The sequence below is a fragment of the Cibotium barometz genome, chromosome 1 (genome assembly GCF_041138505.1).
Source record: "Cibotium barometz isolate CiBa-2024 chromosome 1, ASM4113850v1, whole genome shotgun sequence".
Classification (NCBI taxonomy): domain Eukaryota; kingdom Viridiplantae; phylum Streptophyta; class Polypodiopsida; order Cyatheales; family Cibotiaceae; genus Cibotium; species Cibotium barometz.
In genome coordinates, this window is record NC_141046.1 from 14,666,875 (window position 1) to 14,692,443 (window position 25,569).

At 45.3% G+C, this 25,569-nt stretch overlaps 1 protein-coding gene across 2 annotated transcripts in view; it reads right to left on the reverse strand.

Annotated features, from left to right (window-relative positions):
- Window positions 1-595: 595 nt before the first annotated feature.
- The window catches only part of LOC147641638 (uncharacterized), a 67,362-nt gene continuing 42,388 nt past the window's right edge, over window positions 596-25,569 (reverse strand). The window contains exons 4-10 of one of the 2 annotated variants that reach the window (XR_015265608.1): window positions 11,686-11,970; window positions 11,542-11,600; window positions 11,062-11,098; window positions 10,862-10,933; window positions 10,434-10,776; window positions 6,728-10,375; window positions 6,034-6,629 (exon numbers count right to left, since the gene is read on the reverse strand). Coding sequence is in view for 1 of the 2 variants with exons in the window: in XM_086796455.1 (XP_086652581.1) it covers window positions 753-1,157; window positions 10,500-10,776; window positions 10,862-10,933; window positions 11,062-11,098; window positions 11,542-11,600; window positions 11,686-11,970 (1,135 nt within the window). In the remaining variant the exon portion in view is untranslated. Of the gene's footprint in view, window positions 1,158-6,033; window positions 6,630-6,727; window positions 10,376-10,433; window positions 10,777-10,861; window positions 10,934-11,061; window positions 11,099-11,541; window positions 11,601-11,685; window positions 11,971-25,569 lie in introns of those variants that run through there. The other variant, XM_086796455.1, reaches the window with a different exon arrangement.

The window sequence follows — 25,569 nt, forward strand, 5'->3', positions numbered from 1 at the left end:
ACATGTTTCTTTTTCTAGTTGTGTCAAATGGCTATGTAATATAAGAAACATTTTCTCTTCTAAGAGGGGGACTTTACCCCTTCCTTCCCCCCTTCTCTCTCTCTCTCTCTCTCTCTCTCTCTCTCTCTCTATTTCTCTCTCTCCCTCCTGCATCTCTCTCTATGTGTGCCTTTAAGAGGGAACTTTACCCCTTCCTGCTCTCTCTCTCTCTCTCTCTCTCTCTCTCTCTCCTCCCTCCATCTCTCTGTGCCAAATCTTTGAGAGTTGGTATCACACTGAATTACTAGAATTAGGCTTCCACATTTGGTTATCTTGCAATTTCCATCAAAGGTTTCCACAAGACTAAGTTTTCGTTTCGTGCTATTGATACTGTACAGTTATACATGCAGTTCTATTTTGAGTAACTTACAAAACACTGCCACCCAAGCACACTATTTTGAGTAACTAGTTAATGATTTATAAATTACGAATCTATACTAAATTCAAGACTACATCTTATGAAGATCAAGAGAAGTTGTTCAACAAAGGACTTAGTTAAACTTTTAGATATATAAATATTTACTTGAAAAATGATAAAACATAAGGTAAATCTCCATGAATAAATCTTTCACAATTAATTATTGCCATTGTTTGAATTGAGATCGTAATTACCTTCAAATAAAAACTCCTTACAACGTTTTATAATGCTGTGTAACAAAGTTTTGAGGGGAAAAAGGGGTTTTAAAAACAAGAAAAAGCAAATGCTGACAAAATCAAGCCTCCTTAGACTGTGTTTGCTGGGTGGTGCCCCTGGAAATGAACTGGGGGTTTTTGGCTTCTTTAGATTGGTGGTGGAAAAACATGTGTCTCCGTCTTCTGCTAAAGATTATCCATAGCAAGATTGAAAACATCAAGCCTCCAGAGATCAAAGCAAGACCTATGAACTGCCATTTGATGTACTTTCGGAGCCGATGACAATGTTGTTTGCGGATCTCTGTGAAAGCCTGCCGCACAGACTGACAGTTCTCCAAATCCAGAAGGAAAGGGATGTTGTCATTTAGCCCATTCACCACAGCCACTGACTTGTTGAGCTGATCATATATCTGTGTCGTCATTTTGCGTTCCAATGGACAAGACTGACTAGTCGACGTGTTGTCACATACATAAGGTAACCATTCCTGCAGCCATGGAACATGAGGATATGGCCCATGATGTACATGGAAAGAAAAGGAACTATTACTGTGGGTGGGTGGGTGGGTTGTGTATGTAAAAGAAGAAAAAAATGATAGTGTAATACTTGCTGATGCTTAGGCCTATACATAAGAGAACTCCACACTACAGTAGTCTGTGCCCAGAACCCACCAATGTCATGGCTAGCTCAGACCTCACTAGCTCATCCAAGCCCCTCAACTAAACCCCCGCAATGCAAAGCCTGGACAAAGACTACTTCAGTCTGAACACAATCCCTTTCCTACTCATTCTACACACACACACACACACACACATCAATGCACATATATCCGCTCAGTCAACTGCCCGCAGCATCTAATGCACATATATCGCCCCAGCAACTACTGCAGTCTGAAGAGAGAGAGAGAGAGAGAGAGAGAGAGAGAGAGAGAGAGAGAGATTAAGCGTCTACTAAAGACCCAATGGGCCTATGAGACCAAAGTGATACAATAATGTCCATGGCATATCTCATCATGGAATGGAAAATAAAACGGAAACAAAACATAAACATAGCTATCTCATGGAGGTGATACAAAACTGTCCATGGAAACTTATCATGGAATACTAGGAACATAGAAACATAAGAGGAGCATCAGCTCCCAGTAGATGGTATACCACTCTCCAAAATATCAAGCATGCGGCTAATGAGTATGGCCGAGAGGTCTCCCTCAGCTACGTCACGTGGAAAGGTAGCTCAATGGCGGTGGAGCATGTCCTGGATCTAGAGCTGATGAGGGGATCATGGCCGATTTCCGGGGGGCTGGGGGCTGGGGGCACGCTAGAATGCGGAGGCCCAATCTGAGGTAACTCCTATCGGGCGAGGTGAGTCCAAAGCAGCTCGAGGTGGGTCCACAAGATCCATTGTATCAGTGTCCACCACCTGGGGTTGAAAGAAATCTGTGATGGTTGGTTGGTGACGGAGGGGGCGGGGTGGTTGGGGCCGAAGCTCTCTAGTAGGAGGAGGCCTAGGTGATGCTGGTCCGGGGAGTCAATGATCCTAAAGAGTGGACCAAATCCCTCACGAAACAGACAATGAAACCTCCCGCGGATCTCTTAGTATACTGGGCAGCGGCATATGTAATGCTCCTCCGTCTCAACCTCTGTGTGCCATAATTGGCAGATCCTCTCCTCTAGGTCTCCATACAAGCTTCCTGGCTCTGAAGACGTGCTCAGCTCTACCTGTCTCCACTCTGACGCGGTGGGATGAAACCCGTATTTGGCCAATCACAATCCGCATGGCATGGGACATGTGAACACTCAAGTAGCCCGGCTGCTAGATGAATCCATCCTTAGGCAGCATGAGGAGGTGATCTCTGGAGAAGTGCAAATTCGTTAGGAGCTCCAGAGGTGTGATCCATGTGCAATGGGTGTAGAGGTTGAGAAGATCTAACTAGATAACCCAGTTGGTATCCTCATGAGAGAGCCGGAGAAAAGGGGAGTCCAAACTATACTGAAGGAGTGGTAGGCGGTCCATGCGGAGCCCATATACTGAGAACCAAGTGGAAACTAAGGCATACCATACTCTAGAGTGGCCCACCAGTGCTAGTTGTCTCAAGGACTCCAGGGCAAGCCTCGGGTACCTATGGGGATCCATGTGACTGATGCGATGGAGGTATGTGACTGTCAGGAAGAGTGCATCCACTACCATTGGGGCTGCGGCAAACTCTGCCTGGATAATCTGGTGTGGGAGTGATGGTTTTTTGCAGATCATACGGAAGAACATCAAGACCCAGGGCCTCTCAACTCACTGCCAATCCTCATCGGATAAATCTGGTCCCCAAAAGGCTGCTCCATACATCAAGGCTGGTGTGACAAGGGTGCCAGAAATCCAACCCTTTGTCCTGGGCTCCTGGAAATGCTGCCACGCAAGGAAGCTCAAGGCTGCATATCCCTGTGTCACTCTAGCATGTGCCGCGGGAAGCATGTTGAAGCATGGGCCACTGAAAGCAACACCAAGGTAGACATAGGATGAGACAATTTCCACAGGTTCGCCTTGTATGTGAAGCTCACTCTGGATGTGAAGGGGCGGGAAGTATTGAAGACCATTACCTTAATTTTACCAAGGTTAACAGAGAGGTCCCGCTGAGTGCAGAAGTCCTGTAAGGCATCCAACTGTCTCTAAAGCCCCTTGGCTGAATCTGAGAGGAGGACGATGTCATCTGCATAAAGTAGTAGGGGATCAATATGCCTGCCAGTGTGGGACCAGCCCCGCCTAATCCGTCAATGAAGCTCAAGATCTCATCAATGTAGAGGCCAAAAAGAGTGGGTGATAGAGGGGCAGCCCTGTTTCACCCCAATAGTGCTGGAAATCTCCTACAATGTACCTCCTAGGGCTCTCACTCGTCCAGTGAGACAGACGAGTGAGATGCTCCAAACCATGTCAGATGGGACTCCTATCTCCTGTAGACAGTGTAGGAGTGGGCTCGGGGTACATTATCAAAAGCTTTGCGAAATCCACAAAGTAGTAGCAAATCCTCTAATTTCATGCTCTACCCTCCTCGATGATGGCACGGAGGGTGCAGATGTGGTCGAGGGTAGAGTAGCTCCTCCGAAAGCCTGCTTGTCCTAAGGCTTTGCATCCCTATCTCTCTGCAAACGAACTGAGCTCCGCCTCTAGCACCGATCCATAGAGTTTGGCCATGTGTGGTCAATCATGATCGTCCTGTAATTATGAGGATCAAGTGGATCTCCGGGAGGATGGGGGTGATGGTGTTGGTGGACCAAGTCAGTGGAAATCCTTCACAAAGGGCTCTATTGAACATGGAGGCTAGTAGGGGCGCCAAGGTATCATCGGTATGTGAGATGTACTCGGCACTGAGTTCCTCACGATCCCATTACATAGTTTATGAATGGCCTTAAGGACCATGCCCTTTGTGAAGAAGGTGGAGGTGGTGGGGCGGGGATCTGGTGGTGGGAGTAGGGGTGGCTGATGGGTGATGGGTGATATTATAGAGGAAGCACGCATAGGAGTGCCATGTGTCTAGCCAAGTGATAGGTGTGGAGGGGCGATGTTTTGGGAGTTTCCTCCAGGCCTCTTTGCAGTTCGGCCCTAAGAAAAGTTGTATAACTCATCCTCTTGCTAAGCGTAGAACTCCCCTTTCTTGCGTTGGGTGAGCCGTTGAGAAATCCGTTGCGATTGGCGCTTCGTGATTTGCCAAATCCGTGCCTCATGCTTAAGATGGGAGTGTGTGGCTCAACATTCGTCATGACTCATTATACAACAGTTATGGAGCATGGAACCGCAAGGTGGCTTGGCGATAGACCGCCGCGTGTAGATGAAAGAAGTGGTGGCGGATGTAGAGTATGGTGGTAAGCTGTGATGTGAGGGTGGGTAGGGAGATAGCAGGTTCCACATCCTGGAGTTGGCGGTAGATGTGGTTGGAGTAAACAAGGTCAAAGCTCGTGATCAAAATGGACCTAGGTGTAATGTGAGATGGGGGGTGGTGGTGGTGGAGGGACGGGTGGTGTGCAGGTAAGAGTGAAAGAGAGTTGGGCATGGTCAACTTCAAAGGGGGGTGGTGGGATGGAGAAGAGCAGGAGGACTTTCCCAGAACTCCATAATATCCCCATATAATGGTAAGAGGGTGACTGGCCATGTTGTGCGGCATAAGGGAAGTGGCATGGTGCAAAATAACACACAACAATGTGGATGACTTTGTCACTGCTAAGTTGTAGCCGCACCCAAAGATACCGTGCATCCTCGTCTTTCCGAATGATGCTCAGAGTCTGTCGGAGATGAGATCTAAAAAGGACAACTACCCCTCCGGAGCCAAGTACTCCTGATATGCGGGTCTCGCCTCGGAAAGCTAACTCCCACTCATACCTGGCTATGTATGGTAAGCCCCTCTCAGGACTCTGATGAGTCTTTGTATAGAAAATGACAGCCTTGCCTGTGAGAATCTCACTCAAACCTCCTGGATTCGACCACAAGGTGCCATTGCAGTTCATACTGCTAACCTCAAGTGTTTGGTCTCATAGGCCCCACATCCTTATTTAGGACGGTGATGTGTCGGGGGAGACCTGTCTCAATAGCTCGTCTGAACACACCACCGTGAGGAGGATACTAACAACCAACACCACAACACAAATCCAGAGTACCAATCCACTCAGCTGATATCCTCAGCCCTTCAGCTGACACAGAAAAGCTCTCAAAAGCCCTCAAACCGATTTAACTGACTTCTCCAGCTATCCTCCAAGGTCCGTCCAGACCTCTAATAGCTTTGATCTTCACTCCTAACCCCCCAACTAACCTTAGCTGACCACCAGTTGACCAAAAACACTCCCAGGTGATACTCAACTAACTAATTGCTAACTGTAAACTGAATCGGATAGTTGTTGCTGACCCCAGTCAGCAACAACTATCCGCTAATCTTCCAAACTGTCCTCCAGCCTCAGCTATCTTCAAAAAAACCTGCTTTATAACCTCACAGAACCTATCAGCACCCCCTTGTTGACTCCCTACTGACTGAGATCTTACTTATCTACCTCAGCTGACTCAGTTCTGAGTCAGACCTCAACCCTCCACTGTCCTCTAACACTCCCAAACCCTCAAATCCCTCCAAGACTCAACTCCACACACCCAAAGCTAACAACAACTAGCAGCTGACACCTTTCTGACTTGACATAGCCCTCAGCTGACACCTAGACCACAATCCAACCCACAACCTATCAGACTGACTTCCGACTATACTCAAATAGTCAAACCAGACTCCACACGCTTCAAACAAGTCAAGATCCATCTTTCAATAGCATCAACTAACTAACCCAAACACACGGCCGACTCCAGCTGACTCTGTCAGACCCTGCTGACTCCAAATTAAAGCCTTATGACAGAAACCTGACTTAGCAATTCTCATATCTTTACTCACACATGAGTTCTCTTAGCAATCTCAAAAACAACATAAACTAGAACATAAACAACTCATCCATCAAAACCATAGAAAACTTTCTCCATATAGATGATAAAGAGCCTGTCTCAACAACCCTGAGACATGGGGATTAAACAGAAAAGAGAAAACACCATGAAACCTAGGGACGCTCCACACGATTATCCCCAACAAAAACCCTTTCAAATTTGTATCTTCAACTCCACAAAAGCCAGTGACAACAAAAAGAACTGCAACTCCACGCTACAGGCCTCCACCATCAAATACAACAAAGAATTGTTAAGCAGAGCTTTGGATTTGTCAAGTTCCAATAGAGATGTAGCTTCAGAGATCCTAGGGCAGAAACCTCCTACAAGATCCTCTATCACCCTTGCATCCTCTGCTCTCGGCAAACCCAAACTTCCTCAACCCAATTCCCACGTCGCCTTCTTCCCAAACAGAACAAAACAACCCAACATCCCAAAAAAAATCTCCATGATCAGCTAGAACATCTGCATCAGCATGCAGGCTGGTATCCAACATTTTTGAATCCTTCTGAACTGTCATAATTATGCACCAATATGGTGTGAGCCTATAATGATCGACTCCTTTTGAATGCACCTGATCATCCAAGTCAGCTAGCTGATAAGTACCATTCTCATATATATGTACCACCTTAAATGGACCCTTCCATTTAATCTGGAACTTGGTCTGGAAGGTATTATCCAGTTGGTTGTTGTACCTGAGAACCAGATCTCCTTCGTTAATACCCTTATCTTTGACAATCTCATTGAAATGCTTAGCTCTCTGATTGCTTAACTGAATAGTCGTCTAAAGCTTCCTCTCTAGCTAACTCCAACTCTTGAAGATCCAACAACCTCTCTTCATACTCATCTAAGCCCCTTTCTTGATGTCTTAGAAGAAACTGTAAACTAGGAATCTCAACCTCAATAGGCATCATGGCCTCTTTCCCAAAAGCAAGATGGTAAGGTGAAAACTCAATAGCTGATCTGACAGCTGTCATGTAAGCCCACAGAGCAAGGAAACATGCAAATCCCATTGCTTGGGATGTTCCTTCAGACACTTAGTCAGCATAGTGCACAGCTCTCCATTAAATCTCTCTACTAGCCCATTGCACTGAGGATAATAAGGAGTGGAGTACCTATGGGTAGTATGTAATTTCTACATCAGCTCTTGTACAACCTCTCCTCTGAATCCAAGCCCTTGATCTGTCAACAACTCCAAAGGCATGCCAAATCTGGCACATGTCTTCAAATACAAAATTTGCCACCTCTTTAGCAATTATATTCTTCACATATCTAGCTTCAGTCCATCTTGTCAGGTAGTCTACTCTAGTTAGAATGTAGGTATTTACCCTAGCAGTAGTGGGCAGAGGACCAATTGCATCCAATCCCCACTTTTCAAAAGCTCCATATGATACAATACTCTTCATCAACTCATATTGCAAAACCCTTATGCCTTGTTTTTGATAGGGCTCACAGCTCCTACACCAGTGTCTCTTCTCAAACTAGGCAAAACATACCCAGCTATCAAAATCGTCCTCAGTGTCAACTTCAGGGCAAAATGCCCTCCACAGACACCTTCATGACAGGAGGCCAAAATGGCAAATATCTCCTCCTTGTTTGGAACTCTCCTCAGGATCAAGTCCTTGCCTTTCATGTACAGTTGATCATTCAAAATAATGTACTGCAAAGCTTTCCTTATGAAACCATATTTCTGCCTCTTGGATAGATTTGAAGGTGCATGACCTATGTGTAAAAAATCTTCAATCTCTTGCAAGTTCTCTTTTCCAACATAGCTGGGATGGGCAATAGTGATGGCATACACATCCAGATCCTTGCCCAACCCCCTTTTGCTAATGCATCTACAACCTGATTTAGCTTCCTCTTCACATGTTGAATATGCACTTCCTGGAGTTTGTGCAACATCCTCTTTATACGAAAATTCCATTCCTTCAATTTAGGATTTTTGGCTTTCCAAACAGCTTGAAGCTGCCTAATGACCAACAAGCTATCCCCTTTGATGATCAGCCTTCTGATTCCCTTCTTAATGCACTGCTGAAGCCCATACTCCAAAGTAGCATACTCAGCTTCATTGCTGGTCTGCACCTGCAGTTTAATCCCTTCTTTAAATACTTCTTTGCCCTCTGTATCCAATAAGACTATACCTCCACTTGCCACTCCTGAGCTCCTCTTGAAAGCCCCATCAAAGAACAGAGTAAAAGCATCCGACAGCCCTGTTTCTGGGTTCTTCCATCTGGGCACTTTCTTCTCTGCGATGATTGTCTCCTCCTTCAACACCACAGGATTCTGCCTATATATCAGAATGTCAACCAATGTAGCTCTGGTGCTATCTTCCACCATACAAGTAAAATGAAACTCCTGCAATTCAATCAACCACTTGGACAATCTCTTGGAAGGAATGTCAGCCTGGATCAGATGAGGAAGCAGTGAATAATGGGTCAGGATGGTGAATGGCTTTGGGAGTAGATAGGAACTAAATTTTCTAAGAGAAAATACAAAAGCCACCATCACTTGCTCAGCCTCAGAATATGTCCTCTCCCCTTGTGTCTTAGTTCTGCTCAACACATACCCTTCATTTACCATTCTTCTTTGGAGTGATGACCATTGGAGAAGCCCACTCAGAGTTATCCACTAGGAATATAAACCCTGCTTTCAACAATTTATCCACTTCCTCACTCAACACCTACTGTTGTATGATTCCCAATCTTCTCAACCTCTGTACAACTGGCTTAGCCCCTGGCTTCAGCTGACCTGAGACAACCCTCAGCTGACACCTAGACACAATCCGGCCCACAACCTATCAGATCGAATTCCGACTATACTCAAATTGTCAGACCAAACTCCACAGGCTTCAAACATGTCAAGATCCATCTTTCAATAGCATCAGCTAACTAACCCAAACACACGGCCGACTCCAGCTGACTCTGTCAAACCCTGCTGACTCCAAATTGAAGCTTTTTGACACAGACCTGACTTAGCAATTCTCAGATCTTTACTCACACATGAGTTCTCTTCGCAATCTCAAATAGCACAACATAAACCAGAAAGAACATAAACAACTCATCAATCAAAACCATAGGAAACTTTCTCCATATAGATGATAAAGAGCCTCTCTCAACAACCCTGAGACATGGGGATTAAACAGAAAAGATAGAACAACATGAAACCCAAGGACGCTCCACACGATTATCCCCAACAAAAACCCTTTCAAATTTGTATCTTCAACTCCACAAAAGCCAGTGACAACAAAAAGAACTGCAACTCCACCCTACAGGCCTCCACCATCAAATACAACAAAGAATTGGTAAGCAGAGCTTTGGATTGGTCAAGTTCCAACAGAGATGTAGCTTCAGAGATCCTAGGGCAGCAACCTCCTACAAGATCCTCTATCACCCTTGCATCCTCTGCTCTGGGTAAACCCAAACTTCCTCGACCCAATTCCCATGTCGCCTTCTTCCCAAACAGAACAAAACAACCCAACAAACTTCCATAGAGCTGCTACACAACAAGAACCCCCTGCCTTTTTCACAATCCTTCACCTCTATCCTCTTCCCCGCAAATATGTTCTTCCCTTCTAGCTCCTAAGCATCTCCTCTTCTCCCACTTACGCATGCAAGAGATCTTTCTTCATTTAGCTGGACTGACAATGGCTAGTTCTATTATAGAAGGTGGCCATGCAACAGTCCCTTATTCCCTAAGGTTCTAACTATACTCGATGATTTATTCTTATTCCTAGCTTTGAGCGGGGACACATCTATTGGGCACAATAGTCTTGACACAAAAAAACCTATCAACGACGCTCAGTGATAATGACCCTACCATCTCTATAGATAGCCCACTTGCCTGCTCTATGGGCCTCATGAACTGTCACCATCGCCTCACGCCAGTGTGCCATCTGTGCTTGTGCTGGGGAGAGAGAAAGGGAGAGAGAGACCCCTTATCCCTCACTCCCTAAGAAATGAGGGACATTACCCAAACACCCACGAGCATATATAGTCAACCATTTGCAATCCAAGGCCTGGACATAGACCACTCCAAACTAAACACACACACCCCTTTTCCTTCCCTCCTTGAGAAATGAGGACCTTTATGAACAACACATGCACGTATATAGAGCCCAGACAAAGACCATTCAGTCTAACACGCACCCTCCTTTCCCCTTCCTCCTTAAGCAATGAGGGCCTTAATCAAAACGTGCACATGTGCACACACACATACACACCCTCGGTGTGATGGATAAGTGACGCATGTGGCCACCTAACAGGCACACGGGGGCAGCCAATACATGTGATGGATAAGTGACGCATGTGGCCACCTAACAGGCACACGGGGGCAGCCAATACATGTAAAGTGCCTGAATTCCATGATGCCAGAATCTCACCTGAGAAGCACTTGCTATGTTAACACAGCCAGCTGGTGATAGACTTGGCTGCAAAGGATTGCACATCAAAGGCAAGCCTTGAGAAGAGCCATTATTTATAAAGGTGGTGATAACATTGTTGACGCCTGTAACTGTATTGTTTGTTAGTTCTCTAGTTTGGTCCAATGCCTTATTGGTTGTGTTGATATCAACACAAGGTAAAATGTCTTGCAAGCTTGTTTGGGCAGAGGGGTTGGCAACCCATTCTTCCATAGCAATGCAAGTATCTCCAATGACACTGTAAAAACCAGGCCGAGTATTAATATTCTCTGCACATTGTAATGCAAACTAAACTCGTTGCTCTGCATACAAATTGCACTCACTTATTGAGCATAATGTAGACCCCACATAAAATCCAAGTGCCAGCAACAAGAAACCAGCCAACAAACACCAACCTGTATCATGATTAAACATTTAACAACGTATGAATGTCATAGATCCTTTCAACTTATGAAGCTTGAGTGGTGTCAAACACACCTTGACAAATCTAGAAAGATCCAATACAGCATAACAGAGAACTTACAAATACATGAGTGGTGTGATTCCAATTGTGGAAAGCACTGTGCATAAAGAAACGAGCATTAGAGATGCAAAAGTAAACATGGTGGCTTCTTTGCAAGAACGAATTCATCTCTCATAAAATAAAACAGGCGGGCTAAGCTTGCTTCTTAAGAGCCAGGTTAATATGAGAGGTGACAGATGACCCGGGACCGAGAACCACAATGGTAGGAACGACTATAAAAAGAGGAAAAGAAGGGGAAGGAAGGGGGGGGGAGGAGGAGAGGTCCTCAGGAAAGTGTGTCAAGAAGTGAATGCACAAACATATGCTAAGGCATTTGAGACATTGGCATGACCTCTCTACAGTGCCATGGTTATGAAAGAACACTGGCCTAACAACGTACAAAATCATGTAGTTTTTCCCGTATTAAAACAGTTTGAAACACACACACATATGTGGAGAGAGAGAGAGAGAGAGAGAGAGAGAGAGAGAGAGAGAGATTACAGAATCCAAGAAGAGCCAACAGTAGCATTACTCCAGCAACCACAATCATAGCAAGGCGCCTGCAACGCATCCAGAAAAAATTTCTTTCTACCACCTCATCCTTATGTTCATCCAAAGGCAGAATTGCAGCGACAGGATACTTACACTTTATTCAGAACAGACGTTATGTTATCTGCATTCTCACGTGTTTCCGTTTCCAAATTGTCTGCAGCAACTGTCAGCTGTGAATTCAACTGTTGGATCCGTGCCTTCTTGGAAGCCGGCAGAGTAAAATTTACAACATCTACTGATTGGGCATCTGAAAGAACGGTGGAAGTATTCCGCAGGCGGACCACAACCTCTTTTGATTCTTGAACCACATAGTCTAATGTGGCTGAGAGCTCATCATGGGACTTGCCTTGGCCAATGTACACAAAGACGCAACCCACCCTGTTTTTACAAACACATCGAAATTGAAGATTGTTATGCAAATGTTACAACACTTTTATCAAGATGTGAGCACAGCTATTGTGATGCATTTCCTTCCCCTGCACTTTGGTGCCATCATATGTGGTATGATGACTTGGCTATGACGTTAAACAACTCTCTCTCTCTCTCTCTCTTTGAGCTCGAAGATCGAGTCGTGATCCGGGAGAGAACAAACCCAAGGAATAATCACCAAAGTAAGAGAGATGAAAGATGATCTACACAAGACAGTCAGTTCCATCAAGATGGCGGTCAAGGAAGACTTGAAAGAACACATAGAATCAGAATCAGTGGAAGTCGAAAAACAGTCGAAGGCCCTTGAGATCTGTGTTGGTAGTTTACCTGATGCATGGTACATGGATCGAGATTAGGAGGGGTACTTAGGTCGTGCAGCCATTAAATGGGAGCGAGTATGTGCCTCAATTTCAAGACAGGGCAATCATGCAGTAATCACTACAAAACGATAAGATTGGAGTCCAAAAACAATTCAAGCGCACAAAGATATTGATTGCTGAGGAACTCACCCCAATGCAACTCAAGCAGAAGAATAAAGAATTACTCAACGTTAGAGGCACACTTTTATGGGAAACTAGGAAAACGGAAATAGAAATTTAGAAGACCGAAATGGGTTTAAATTTAAGGTAGGGCACCTAGGTAGTAAGAGTGAAGGAGTACACTTTAGAAAATAGATACTAGAAACATTTGAGAATGAGTTCAAAACTTAACAGTAAAAAAGAAATATCCATGACTCGAGAGTCAAGACTCGAGGGTTATAAGTTGAAACTCCAAGTAGTAATGCATAATCAAAAAGTCATTGTATTGTTCACATAAAGCTATGATGCTGGTAACTGTGTACGAAAGCATCACATAAGCATACTCAAAAGCTGAAAAATAGGAGTCAAGTCATGAATGAAGAATCTAGAATCTAGATGTCTCAATTTGCAAGGAATGCCATGTCATCCCGGTCTTCTGGTGCCACCTCCTCATCTTTCTCATCCTCTTGCTTATTTTGTGCCACTGTCTCATTGTTATCTTCATTCCCATACGTGTCATGTGCATCCCGCACTTGGATGCCACGTAGACATATCTGTACAGAAGGTGCAGGACCTGGGATGGTAAACTGGTCCCATGTGAGCCCAGTCCGGGACGAGTCAGCCAGGGTTCCATCCCAGTCGTCCAAGGTCAGGTGTGCATTGTCCTACACATGAGTCCAACATGAAACGGTGCCAGTCCGCGCTGTGAGTCTCCCTCTGGAATGATGTCAGTGACTCTGTGTATCTGGTATGATACCGGATGTCAGAACACTGTGTAGACAGTTAGGGTTTGCATTTAGGAAAAGGGGCCAGCCCATAGTGCTACCCCACGAACTCATGTGGGCATGGGGAAAGTATAAGACAATCCCCATAAGGGCCAGGAAGGCCCTGGCTGTACCCACCAGCCATGGGTAGGTCATGGGAGGGCTAGAGACAGCCCTAGGGGCTTGGCATGGGTAGCCGACTGGTTATCCAGCCATGGGATGGCTGTAGGGAAAGTGTGGGGCAGCCCAGCCTCCGGGACAGCAGGCGCACAGTGCCAAGCCTCCTTTGCCCGTGCCTAAGTGCCCAAGCCTATTATTAGTCATGAGCAGCATTTAATTCTGATTTGTGCTGTTTTATTCAGTCCTGGAGCATATTGAGACAGCCGACTGCCTTTAAGCCAGCCGACTGCTGTCCAGAAAGGGTATAAATACCCAGCCCACATATCATTCTATTCATCTCATCATTTGCCAAGTGCTGACGCTGAAGCAAGGGCCAAGACAGCCTAGATCAAGCTAACGCAGAAGGGGTGAAGGATTGAAGGTCAAGGGCAGAGATTCATCTGAGCCAAGAAGGTTCAGTCAGTCTTTTATTTCAGTATTTTACATCATTCTAATAAAAGCAAATACACCATTCGTGGTGGGGGCCCTACAAAGGGTATTCGGGACCCAATACTGTCCTCTTCTCCCTCTCTCTCTCTCTATTTTTCTGCACATCTATATTCAGTTTTGTGCGTTAGTTTCGTCGCGACAAGTGTGCTGATTTCTGAGCATTGAAGTTACCGATCTCCCCCGAAGCTTCTGCATGTTATAGTGGTATCAGAGCCTACTTCAAGTGTAAAGATTCAGCAAGAAACCAAAAAAAAAAATTCTCACTCGTGTGGTTGGTTTTCAAACTCCGGTGGACTACCCCTTTCGGAGTGACTCCTCTCCCTTGAAGGACGGTTGGTGTTCAGCCTCCGGAAGTCAACACACACAATGGATGGTCAGATTGCGCTCCGGAAAGGAAGTGCATTTTCCTGCTATGGCGAGCTTCAGCAACGAGAGAGACCAAGAACCTTGGGGACTAGAGTGCACCAGGCAGCCCAGCTAGGGCAACAGGCTTGAGTGTTATAGAGATGTTCCAGCAGATGATGCGGGCAATCGCCGTAGACCAAACGACCAAGTTGGAAGAGCAGAAGGCGCAGATCCTGGCTCTCGAAGAGCGTACCCGTTCTCCAACGCCGCGTTTTCCATCTCCTCCCTCCCTCTCCTTCCATATCCCAGATTCTAGATCCTCTACACAGGGACCCTCTCGCAGGGTCACGACCACAGCCGAGTTCTTTGCTTGAGTTGCAGATGCGTGCGTTGGAGATCCGACAACGTGAAGACAAAGCCATGCGACGCGTGGAACATGAGCGTTACCTTGCAGCTTTGGATGCCAAATTGACACCAGCGGCGCCCTCAAATCATTTTCCCGAGAAAATGAACTTCAATAAGTATAATGGTAAACTCGACCCCACAACTCTTTATTCATGGTTGCATCAAGTTGAAGCTTACTTTGCCGCAGTTAGAAAGACAAATACTGATAGAGTGATCTTAGCCAGTGGGTACTTGGAAGGTGAGGCCATTCCTTGGTAGACAAATACTGATAGAGTGATCTTAGCCAGTTGGTACTTGGAAGGTGAGGCCATTCCTTGGTAGACCCAATGGGCTCAGCCCACACCAGATTAGGTATGGCAGCTTATGTGTGGGACGAGTTTGTCTGCGACCTTAAGCAGCGATTTCTACCGCCCCATTACCTTGAGCGACTCGAAGACGAGTTCAGGGGAGCGCGTCAGAACGCGCAACCAGTCCTTCAGTTTGCCAATAGAATTTCGACTTTATGTTTGTAATTAGGCTTATCTGATTCGGACAAGAAAGGGCAACTCTTGTATGGCCTTGACACGCAAATCTAGTGGGAGGTGCGTATGTTTAGGCCAACCACCTTCGAAGACGCACTCGCGCTTGTGCAGAGTGCAGAAATGAAGCATAATGGTGGCAAGCCCAAAACTTCCCAGCCGGCTACTCCCAAGGCTATCTCCTCGGGGAGAAAAGGCCAGAACCAAACGGGGTCTTCCCCAAGACAGAGCACAGGAGCCTCTGGCTCCAAGAACTCGAACAATGCGTCCAAGCTTTACTCAAGACCAAAAAGCGGAGGCAGGCAAGACAGGTGGCAAGTTGAGTGCTGAGGAGATTTCTCAGTACAAGGAGGGTAGGTGTTTCTTTTGTCATACAAAAGGCAACACTTCTCGGGAGTGTCCTAAGAAGACTACCGCTCCAAAGACCGCCACCACAGCTTCCACAGCTTCCATGGTGAGCCCAGCTTCCACAGACCCTGGTGGCTACCCCTAGTTCTTCAAATCCCAATGCTTCAGTTGGAGCAATCATTAGCCAGGAGCTCAAAGATAAGCAGAAGGGCGCCCATGACCAGCAGTATGAGCGCAACGAACTGCTCAAGACCTTTGGCTACATAGGTGGCCAAAGAGTCGTTGTCTCAGCGGCAGCACGGAGGACGTCGTTATGGAACAGGCCGCTCGGCGTGCCCGTTTCGTCTTGACTTCGATGGACAAACAAGTTGAGGGTTTTAGCATAAGCATGACAACGAGCGTGAAGTATGAAGCTCTAGGTGCTAAATTAGTTATTCAAGGCATAGAGTTTGTGCATGATTTTATGGTTGCCTCTCTTGTAGGAGCAGACATAATTTTGGGCATTCAGTGGTTTCACAAGTTTCTTCCTGATGTCCAGTGGGACAAGCACACTTTCCAGATTAATCAGGATGTGTCAAACGCCCCAGTGACCATTAAGTGTGAGCCAGGAATTCCGAACTTTTCGCTCATAAGCCACTTGTTGCAGGCTAAGCGAGCAGTCAAGAAAGGCACACATTGTGCGATGATATACATCCAGACAGCCCAGACGGTGGCCAGTGCTTCCGAGAAGTATTTGGCTCTCCATGAAAAGTTCCAGAAGATTTTTCTTCAGGACAATCTCCCTCCCTAGCTCTCCCTGTCCAGACCGGAAGACACAAGATTGACCTCCTCCCAGGCTCGGAACCCCCGAGCAAGTTTCCGTATCGCCTTTCCAAGGCAATGGAATCGGAGTTGGACCGCCAACTCCAAGAATTGTTGCAATCTAGCTTCATCCGCCCCAGCGTGTCGCCATTTGCAGCACCGATCTTGTTTGTCAAGAAAAAAGATGGGTCTTCTCGTTTGTGTATCGATTATCGTGCACTCAATAAGCTGACTATCAAGAGTAGATTCCCGATGCCTCAAATAGATTATATTCTCGAGAGACTGAATGGAGCTAAGGTGTTCTCGAAATTTGATTTAAAGAGTGGGTACCACCAAGTGCGGATTGTGAAGGGGGACATCCCCAAGACAGCCTTCGTACGGAACGAGCCCACTATGAATTTGTGGTCATGCCGTTTGGCTTGACGAACGCCCTAGCTACATTCAACCGCATGATGATACGTGTTTTCCGGGATTTAATGGAAAGTGTGTGTTCATATTTCTGGACGACATACTGGTATTTTCAGCTACGGTTGAGCAGCATGACATTGATGTGGAGAAAGTCCTTAAGTTGCCGAAAAGCAACGAGCTCTACGTCAATGAGAAGAAGTCGGAATTTTATTTGTTCCAGGTACATTACCTTGGATACATAATTAGTGCAGAAGGCATTCGACTTGATCCAGCTAAGGTGGCCGAGATTGTCAATTGGGAAGTACCTCAGAGCAATTTGGTGGTATGATTGAGTACCTTCCAAGAAAGGCCAATCCAGTGGCCAATGCTTTGAGCAGAAAGGGACAAGTGACTTCGATTCAGACCACTAGACTCGACCTTGTTGGTACGGGACTAGACAACATGAAGCACACGTACGCGGATTCCGAGGAATTCGTTACACAATGGGAATAGGCATTGGATGCCACATGACCATGCCACTTTCTGATACACGATGGTTGGCTTTTCTACAAAGGCCGACTGTGTGTCACGAAGTCGTTCAGGGTAGCTCGTGTCCATGATGCCCATGACGCCATTACTGGTGGTCATAGGGGCATGAATTCAACTCTGGAGAAATTGGAACGACAATATTATTGGCCAAAGATGAGATGAGATGTGTTTTCATATGTACAACACTGTGATATTTGTCAAAAGGTGAAAGCTCCTCGTGGAAAGAAGATAGGGTTATTACAGCCCTTGCAAATTCCTGAGGAACCTTTCCAAGATATTTCAATGACTTTGTCACGAATCTGCTCCCCAGTCCGAGTAAGCGTAATACTCAGTGCTTAACTATTGTTGATAGATTTAGCAAATTTGTTATGCTTATTCCTTGCAGGGCCAATGTGACCGCCAAGGATGTTGCCCAGTTGTTCATTCGGCATTGGTACCTGATTGGAAGGATTCCTAGGATCATAGTGTCAAACCAAGATGCCAAGTTTACCAATCATTTTTGGAGAGCATTGTTTGATAACTCTGGTACTAAATTGAATTTTTCCAGTGCATTTCACCCACAAACAGACGGCCAGACAGAGATATACAACCAGTTGGCCTTTGATGTGCTGAAGTGTTATGTCCACAATCAGCAAGGTAAGTGGGAATCTTATTTGCCTTTAGTTCAAGCTGTTTTGAATGATTCTTTTTCTTCAGCTATTGGCAGGATTCCATATGAGGCAGCGTTTGGAGGACCATTCCAATCGTTTTTGACCAGGACCTCGTCTTCAGTACCTGAAGCGAACACAGTGACGGAGTCTTACCAAGAGATTTTAGAGTCAGTAAAAGATAGGTTGACTAAAGCACAAGAGGCTTACACTCGACAGGCCAATAAAGACCGAAGGGATATGAAGTTTTCTTCAGATTATGAAGCAAAGGTTGAAGCAAGTGGGCAAGCGATGCACAAAGTTGTATTTTAGGAGCTTCGGACCTTTTCCCATCCAAAGAAAGATTAATGAGGTTTCAATGAAGTTGAAGCTACCTCCGAGTTGGACTATGCACGATGTGTTTCACGTCAATTGGTTAAAGCCATATGTAGGTCCGATCCCTTTAGCAGTTAAAGACGAGGCAGAACTAGATATTATTGATGAAGCTGAAGTTATGGTTCCAAAACAAATCCTTTTGCACCGTTTCAAGGATGGCTTCGATCGAAGGCAAAGACAGTTCCTCATTTCAAGACCGAGGGACCCACGAAGCAGTATGGCGTTATTGATGGATTATTTGGAGGCTATGCAACTTCCGTCAAGTTAAGCAGAAGGGGATGTCACGTGCATCCCGCACTTGGATGCCACGTAGACGTATCTGTACAGAAGGTGCAGGACCTGGGATGGTAAACTGTGAGCCCAATCCGAGACGAGTCAACCAGGGTTCCATCCTGGTCGTCCAAGGTCAGGTGTGCATTGTCTTGCACATGAAACAGTGCCAGTCCGCGCTGTGAGTCTCCCTCTGGAATGATGTCAGTGACTCTGTGTATCTGGTATGATACCAGATGCCAGAACACTGCGTAGACAGTTAGGGTTTGCATTTAGGAAAAGGGGCCAGCCCATAGGGCTACCCCAGGAACTCATGTGGGCATGGGGAAAGTATAAGACAATCACCGTAAGGGCTAGGAAGGCCCTGGCTGTACCCACCAACCATGGGTAGGTCATGGGAGGGCTACAGACAGCCCTAGGGGCTTGGCATGGGTAGCCGATTGGTTATCCAGCCATGGGATGGCTGTAGGGCAAGTGTGGGGCAACCCATACAGTCTTCCCAGCCTCCAGGACAGCAGGCACACAGTGCCCAGCCTCCTTTGCCCATGCGCCTAAGTACCCAAGCCTATTATTAGTCATGCGCAGCATTTAATTCTGATTTGTGCTGTTTTATTCAGTCGTGGAGCATATTGAGACAGCCGATTGCCTTTTAGCCAGCCGACTGCTGTCCAGAAAGGGTATAAATACCCAGCCCACATATCATTCTATTCATCTCATCATTTGCCAAGTGCTGAAGCTCAAGCAAGGGCCAGGACAGCCTAGATCAAGCTAACGCTGAAAAGGTGAAGGATTGAAGGTCAAGGGCAGAGATTCATCTCAGCCAAGAAGGTTCAGTCAGTCTTTTATTTCAGTATTTTACATCATTCTAATAAAAGCAAATACACCATTCGTGGTGGGGGCCTTACAGAGGGTATTCGAGACCCGATACTGTGTCCTCTTCTTCATCTCTCTCTATTTTTCTACACATCTAATCTAGAATCTAGATGTCTCAATTTGCAAGGAATGCCATGTCATTCGGGTCTTCCGGTGCCACCTCCTCATCTTTCTCATCCTCTTGCTTATTTTGTGCCACTGTCTCATCATTATCTTCATTCCCAAACGGCTCCTCAAGAACGGGAGGAACAACACAGCCTGTCTCTATCTCTGATTTATGGAAGCTGATGTACTTATCATGTGTGTACTTGTTCTTCATCTTTGTTAGGAAATATAAGGTTGCATTAACAAAGAAAAGATGATCAGCTCTTTGGGTTCCAATGTGGTTCATCTTCTTGGTATGTATATTGCTGAAAGTGCCAAATGCTCCCAAGCGGAGGAAGCACACACTCGGCTTAAGCAACCATATGGATTTTTTTGCAATGAAGCAAATCAACCAAATACCACATGTCATTCTTAAGGATTGAGTCATACTCATCTTGCGTGGCATGCATCCAATGATCATCTTCCTGTGTATCTGTCAAATCCCCACAGGATCTCCTCGTGGAACGCTCCTAGTTCGAGACTCGAAACCTGCAAACAAACAAACAACATGGGAGTGCAGGCCTGACTCACCTCCCAACCACGACAGCCGTGGGCAAGCCCACAGTCTTGACTGTCCCCACCGAGCCATGAGCTGAGCTAACTAGGTTGACACACCGACCAATCTCCTCCTCGCGACGTCCCATACCGCCACGAAGCTACCCTCGCAGGCCTCGAGATTGCTGCCGGCCTCGGCTGCGTAAAGCAAGTGCACGTCTACACTAGATCCAGGCTCCAAACCATAAAGCTCTCACAAATGGCCGGTCATCGGGTGTCCACACTTGGGCGCCCACCCGTTAGTCTATCCCTAACTCAGCTCGCCAATCAGCCTACCTAGCTCCAAGCTTCCCCAAACCTCGAAGCTAGTCTTGTGTGCGTGTAGCACACGGTAGATACACACTGTGCACATGACATACTCCCCTTCCTCTAAGAGCTCACTCCTGAGCTCACTAAAAAGCCAGGGTAATCTCTCTGAAGAGTAGGCAATGTCTCCCATGTAGCGTCCTCCTCAACATGATCCTTCCACTTGATCTTGTATTCCGTGATAAGCGTATTACGCAATCTTCTTTCACGAAATCCAAGAATCTTTTTAGGTTCATGCGGAACAAATGTCATGTCCTCGACATCTATGATTTCTTGAGGAGTAACTAACTGGTCTGTTCCACCCAGTACTTCCTTAAGTCTACTGACATGAAATACAGGATGAACTTTCACATGAGAAGGCAAATCCAATTCATATGCAATTGAACCAATCCTTCGTGTAATACGAAATGGTCCACAGTATCTAGGGGATAATTTCGGAGATCGACCTGTCCGTAAAGTCCCGGAATCTTTCGGAACTCACAAATACACCATTGTTCCTTCAGAGAACTCTCTGGGTGAACGATGTCTATTAGAATAAAATATGTCTCGGTCTTGAGCACTTCTAATAGATTCCTTCGCAACTTGTAACATGTCTTGCATATCTTGCAAAAAATTACGTGCTGCATCATGCTGAAGTCCTGAGAATCCTACTGTAACAGGTGATCTAGGTTGAAAACCATACATAAGCATGAAAGGACTAAAACCTGTACTCGTATGCTTAGTACTGTTATATGCAAATTCTAACATAGGAAGATAATCCTCCCATGAACTCTGTCTTTTGGATACATATGCTCAAAGCATATCCTCCAAAATCTGATTCACTCTTTCAGTCTGGCCATCAGATTGAGGATGATCTGAGGAACTCAAATTCAAAGTTGTTTCCAACTTCTCAAAAACAAGTTTCCAAAAATCACTCGTAAACTTAGAGTCTCTATCACTGACTATGTCCTGCGGTAACCCGTACAGTCTAAACAATTGCTCGATAAACTGCCGTGCTAATTGCGTTGCTGTAATAGTCTTTCGAGTCGGTAAAAATCTAGCCATTTTTGTCAAGCGATCTACCACAACCCAAATAGAATCGTGGCCTTGATGTGTTCTTGGCAATCCGGTAATAAAATCCATGAAAATACGTTTCCATTTACTACCTGGGATTTGCAAAGGATGCAACAACCCAGCCTGTCTAAAGCGTTCAGCTTTATTTGCTTGACAAATTTGACACTTGAGAACATAATCTTCTACATACCCTTTCATCTTTGGGCAATAAAAAGTGTGTTTCACTAACGATAGTGTCCTATGTACCCCAGGGTGTCCAACAGAAGGGGCGTCGTGACACTCCTTAAAAATCTTGGACCTGATGTCCGGGATCTGTGGTACACAAATTTTGTCATTACGGAATAGTAAACCATTCCGAATCATCCACTGGCCTCCTATAGCCTGAATGGTAGACTGCTCAGTCATTGAGTCTTGGTTAATCAATGAGCTCCCGTCTTGGATCTTCTGCCAAAATGGACCAAAATAACTATCAGTCCTGCAAAGCCCTCTCAATGACTGAAATAAGTCAGTAGAAATCTCGGTGAACGACAAAGTATTCACCTCTCTAATTCGACTAAGCGCATCTGTAACACTATTCATGGACCCTTTTCGATAATGAATCTCAAAATCAAAATCTTGCATTAACTCAGCCCAACGAGCTTTCCTTCCTCTCAAATCATCCGCATCACACACATACTTGATTGACTGATGATCAGTCAATACCACAAACTTGGAGCCATATAAATAATGTCTCTAAACCTTGAGAGCATGAATCACAACATAAAGCTCTTTCTCAAGGGTTGGCCAACGAGATTGAGTGTCGTTTACTTTTTACTTTCAAAAGCAACTGGTCTACCATCTTGAAATAGAGCAGCCCCGATGGCATAGTCACTGGCATCAGTTTCAAGAACATAAGGCCGACTAGGATCGGGTAATGCTAAGATAGGTGCTTCCTTGACTTTATCTTTCAAAAGTCTGAAGGCCATATCCAAATCGTTATTCCAAGAGATAGGCTGATTTGACTTACGTCCACGACCTTTCAATAAGTCGGTCATCAGTAGTGTGAGCTGAGAGTACTCCCACACAGATTTCCGAAAGAAAAACAACAAAACCAAGAAAAGAACGAAGTTGTTTCACTGTTCGCGGTATAGGCCAGTCCAGAACCTTCTGAACTCGGGCATAGTCAATGCTCAATCCATCTCTAGTGATCTTGTGTCCCGAGTAAATGATGTGTCTCTCATAAAAAACTCACATTTACTTAACTTAGCATATAGTCGATTCTGTCTTGAAATAGATAAGACAATCGTGAGGTGTCTAACATGATCCTCAAGAGTATGACTATATATCAAAATATCATCTAGAAACACCACCACAAATTTTCCCAAATGGTCACGAAAAAGATCGTTCATCATTTGCTGGAAAGTAGCTGGAGCATTGGTTAACCCAAAAGGTAATACGAGAAACTCGTAATGGCCATACCTAGTCCGAAAGGCGGTTCTTTCGACATGCCTTTCATGAATACGTATCTGGTGATAGCCAGTACGTAAATCTATCTTCGTGAAATATTTCGCTCCGGCTAACCGGTCAATCAGGTCATCTGATCTAGGGAGAGCATAACGGTTCTTAATTGTCAGCTTGTTCAATCTCTTGTAATCTATACACATTCTCCAGGTGTTATCCTTCTTTCTCCTAAGCAACACAGGTGCACCCCAAGGTGATTTACTTGGATGGATCTAGCCCATCCTCAAATAATTTTCGAGTTGTTTAGCCAACTCATCTTTCTCAGCTTGGCTCATCCTGTAAGGTGGAATACTGACAGGATGAGCACCAGGGATCAAGTCAATACGATGATCTACTGCCCGTTCAGGTGGTAAACCCGATGGCAGTTCCTTAGAAAATACGTCTTAAAACGAATCAAGTATCTTCTGTAATTCTTTGCTTTCAAACACACTTAATTCATTGACATCCATGGAAGGGATGAGAAAGGAAGAAAATGGAATCAATACACAATGGAAAGCGCTATACAAAGAAAAATCTATTATATTTCCAAAATCAAATGTATTTACAAGAGGTCCCTGAGAGGGATGTACACAATCACCTAAAATACTATACTGGATGTCCTTATGCTGAAAAGAAAAAATATGACTAGACCAATCTATCTGGACTTAAAGAGTCTTAAACCACTCAATCCCTAATAACAAGTCTACGTTTTCTAGGTGCATAACATAGCATTCCAGAGTATCTTTGTAGTCCTCAATCTGGATTGAAAGCATCTCCACTTTTCGATCCCATACTTGCCTTCCCACAAGTAGGCGTACCTCATAGGTATGATCGCTTGGGTGTCGTATCAAGACTCAATTTCTGCACAAGTTTGTAGTTAACAAAGTTGTGTGAGCTGCCACGGTCTAGAAGAATGTGAATTTTATGGCCATTCACTTCTCCATAAACTCGGAGAAGATCGTGCAAGCCAAATACTTTAGAGTTGAACAGACAATCAAAACATGTACTAGGGCGAGAAAGTACAGTAAAACTGACGTACCTGTCAAAGACAACTGGTTAGCTGCGTTTGGCTTGGGTCCTGCGTTGGTCTTTGCACCCTTTTGCTTCGGGCACTCGTTACACATGTGTCCTTTTTCTTCGCAGATGAAACAAAGTCCCTCCTTCTTGAGCTTTAAAGCCTTAAGGAGTCGTTTCTTCTTCGCTGGTGTCAAACTTGAATTCTTCGAAGGTTGGTCCGAAGACTTTCCTTCAGTCGTGTTAGCCATAGGTGCAGAGAACTTTCTTTTATGCTTGTTCCCCTGCTCGGTGAGACGGGTTAACCTGTAAACGGTATGAGTCTGGTAAACCAGCTACGAAGAACCCCAAAAGAGTAGTGGTCCATCTTTGTAGCTTTCATTTGCAAGTCCCTAAACTTCTGGAGGTAGACCTCATAAGTGAGGTGCTGCGAGGTCATGGTCAAAGCGGTAAACCGGGCAACAACATCATATCATCCTCTTTCTTAAGGAATTCCTTCTTGAAGACGTCTTCAAATTGTGCCCAAGTTGTTGACTTAGGATTGAGTTCCTTCCACCAAAGCAAAGCTTTGCCTGAGAGGAAACCTGCTGCTAACTGGATCTTTTTTCCATCATCATATGGATGAAACTGAAAATGGACCTGCCACTTATGTAGCCAAGTGTCCACGATCTCCTTGGTACGCTGCTTTTGCTCGACCCCGAACGGTTCCGGAGTAATATTGGGGCCTAAAGCAGAGGCTAAGGTATCCATACCCGAAAGAGTAGAGAGAGTAGTGGTCAAGAGAGAGATGGAGTTCTGCAAAGCTTGCATCTGGGCGGCGATTTGTGCTTGACGTTCCGAAGAAGAAGCTTCGAGAGCAACTTTGAACTCTTGGAAATCTGATTTTGACACATAATCGTCAAAAAGATCGGCATCGGCATCTTCCGTAGCCTTAGCATTCGACAAGGGGCTCCAACTCCGATTCTTGGGTCGACATCGTGAAGAGAGCAAGTGGAGAGAAAATTCGATCTTTGCACAATAAAAGTGCGAGGGAACTTGAGAGCTTGAGAGCTTGAAAACTTGAGAGATATGTGGCAAGAAGCCCACTTAAGGGGTTTATATAATTGTCCCCAAAAGCTACTTGAGCTTTTGCTTTTGTGTTTTTATCTCTCTCTCTCTATATATATATATATATACATATATATATATATATATATTATGCTTACTTTTAAATAAAAAAAACACTTTTAAACCTTAGAGGGGACCTTTAAACTTTAAATGGGTCTTTAAACCTTTTAATAAGGTTTAATCCAAAAAAACGAAAGCAAAGCATATGTTTTGTTTTTGTTTTTTTTCAAAAAAAAACAAAAACTAAATTCGAACGTTGGTATGCTTTCGTGTTTTTTCTGTGCCCAACTGAAAATAGCACCACCTGCCGCCTGCGTGGCGTGAAGTCGCCTGCATGGGACTAAAGTCGCCGACGCCTGCGCTCATGCCTTGCCGTCTGCGCAAAGGCGTGGTTGCCTGCGCACGGCTGCCTGTCCACGTTGCACGCTTGCGCACAAGCTTTGCCGACTGCGCATAGGCATGGCCGCCTGCCTGCCTGCCT